The sequence below is a fragment of the Dendroctonus ponderosae genome, unplaced genomic scaffold (assembly GCF_020466585.1).
Source record: "Dendroctonus ponderosae isolate FM_Combo_2020 unplaced genomic scaffold, Dpon_F_20191213v2 Dpon_F_20191213_4, whole genome shotgun sequence".
Taxonomy (NCBI): Eukaryota; Metazoa; Arthropoda; class Insecta; order Coleoptera; family Curculionidae; genus Dendroctonus; species Dendroctonus ponderosae.
The window spans coordinates 15,565,496-15,567,036 of NW_026018611.1; the positions used below are offsets into that span (position 1 = coordinate 15,565,496).

Below are 1,541 nucleotides of genomic sequence, written 5' to 3' on the forward strand. Positions count from 1 at the left end.
CATAAAGTAGTTGGCTATCACCGGACTAAGAGACTGCCCCTTGCTACTCCATCCGTCTGTTCATAGAATTCGTTTTTCCACTGAAAGTGAGTTGTGGTTAAGCAGTGTTCGAACAGTTTGGCGATGCCTGGTGGAAATTATCTCTCAATAAGTTCCATTGCCTCCTTGATTGGTACCGTTGTGGACAACAAAACAACATCAAAACTCACAAGGATTTCTCCGGGAGCTAATGACAACCTCTGAACAAAATGGGATGAGTCCTTTATAAAACTGTCAGTTTTTCCTATTTTGGGCTGTAAAATTCTTGTCAGATATTTTGCAATGTCATCGGTCGGACTTCCAATAGCGCTCACAATGGGTCTCAGTGGAACATCCGATTTATGGATCTTGGGTAGTCAGTAGAGCCTTGGTGGGAGTGCTTCTGATTTTCTGAGTTTGGCCAACTCCTTGGCTTCTTGACTGCTTGAGTTCCATTCTGCTGGTACTCACGTTAGGTATTTTGATTCCAATCTATGCTTCCTCAGTGCCCGGTATGTTCACGAGGTTCAGCTACCGTATAGCTCTGCATTGAACTTTAAACCAACGTTGTCTATGATATCAAGAGTTTTAAGCAGCCTCATGTCTAACCGCGACACTACTGATTCGGGTGTTCGTCCCTTGAGCTTAAGGTGTAGTGTAGCTACAAGGGGATTGTGGTCGGAGTTAACGTCCGCGCCTGAGTATGTTTTCACTGCGCGTATGCTGTTTTTGAACCGATCGTTGATAATCATGTAGTCGATTTGATTTGTCACTACCCTCTCGACGCCATAAGCATTTGATTTCCATGTATACAATCTTCTTACTGCCTGCAAGAGCCAATCAAGCTGTCGGTACGTTCATTTCGCGCACCTAGTCCATACCTTCCGACCGTCTGTCCGCACTCACCCCTTCCGACTTAGCGTTAAATTTTCTTACTCCATCCTCTGACTAGGGGTAAATGCAATCAACGCAATTACCTAGTAGAAAACATTCCTCCTCTACACTTAAGTTGACGTGTCCGAGCATTCTTTTATAAACTCAAGAAAAAAGGTGCACCATGTATTGTATTTATTGATAGTAAATAGTTGTAGTTTAATTGTTATTTTTTAAAATTGTGATATGACGTGATGCATCTATCTGCCTTACGACGTTTATACATAGCAAATACTTACATGTTGGAGAATTACATCAAAAACTGCATCGTTATCAGCTTGAATAGCTACTTGTAGAGCGGTAAAACCAAGCTTATTTTGGCCGTTCACATTAGCATTTTTGTTCATTAATTTTTCGGCTATTTTTACAGAGTCTTCTAAGTTTGGCGAACAGGCAACTAGGTGGAGAGCTGAATCGTTTTCAATCCTGAAATTACAAATGAAAATGTACCTTAAATTATGCAAAAACAATTAAAAAAAATTTTTTATTGAATTGAACTAGATGATCATTTTAAATGAAATAGAAATCATTAGTACTCGGTACTCGGTAGAGTAGTGATATTTGCCCTTCCTCCACACTAACCGTATATA

At 40.3% G+C, this 1,541-nt stretch overlaps 1 protein-coding gene across 1 annotated transcript in view; it reads right to left on the minus strand.

Annotated features, from left to right (window-relative positions):
* The window catches only part of LOC109541266 (rabankyrin-5), a 73,604-nt gene that overhangs the window by 16,634 nt on the left and 55,429 nt on the right, over positions 1-1,541 (minus strand). Inside the window, exon 7 of the mRNA XM_048665995.1 lies at positions 1,191-1,377. Coding sequence (XP_048521952.1) covers positions 1,191-1,377 — 187 coding nt within the window. The remainder of the gene's footprint in view (positions 1-1,190; positions 1,378-1,541) is intronic.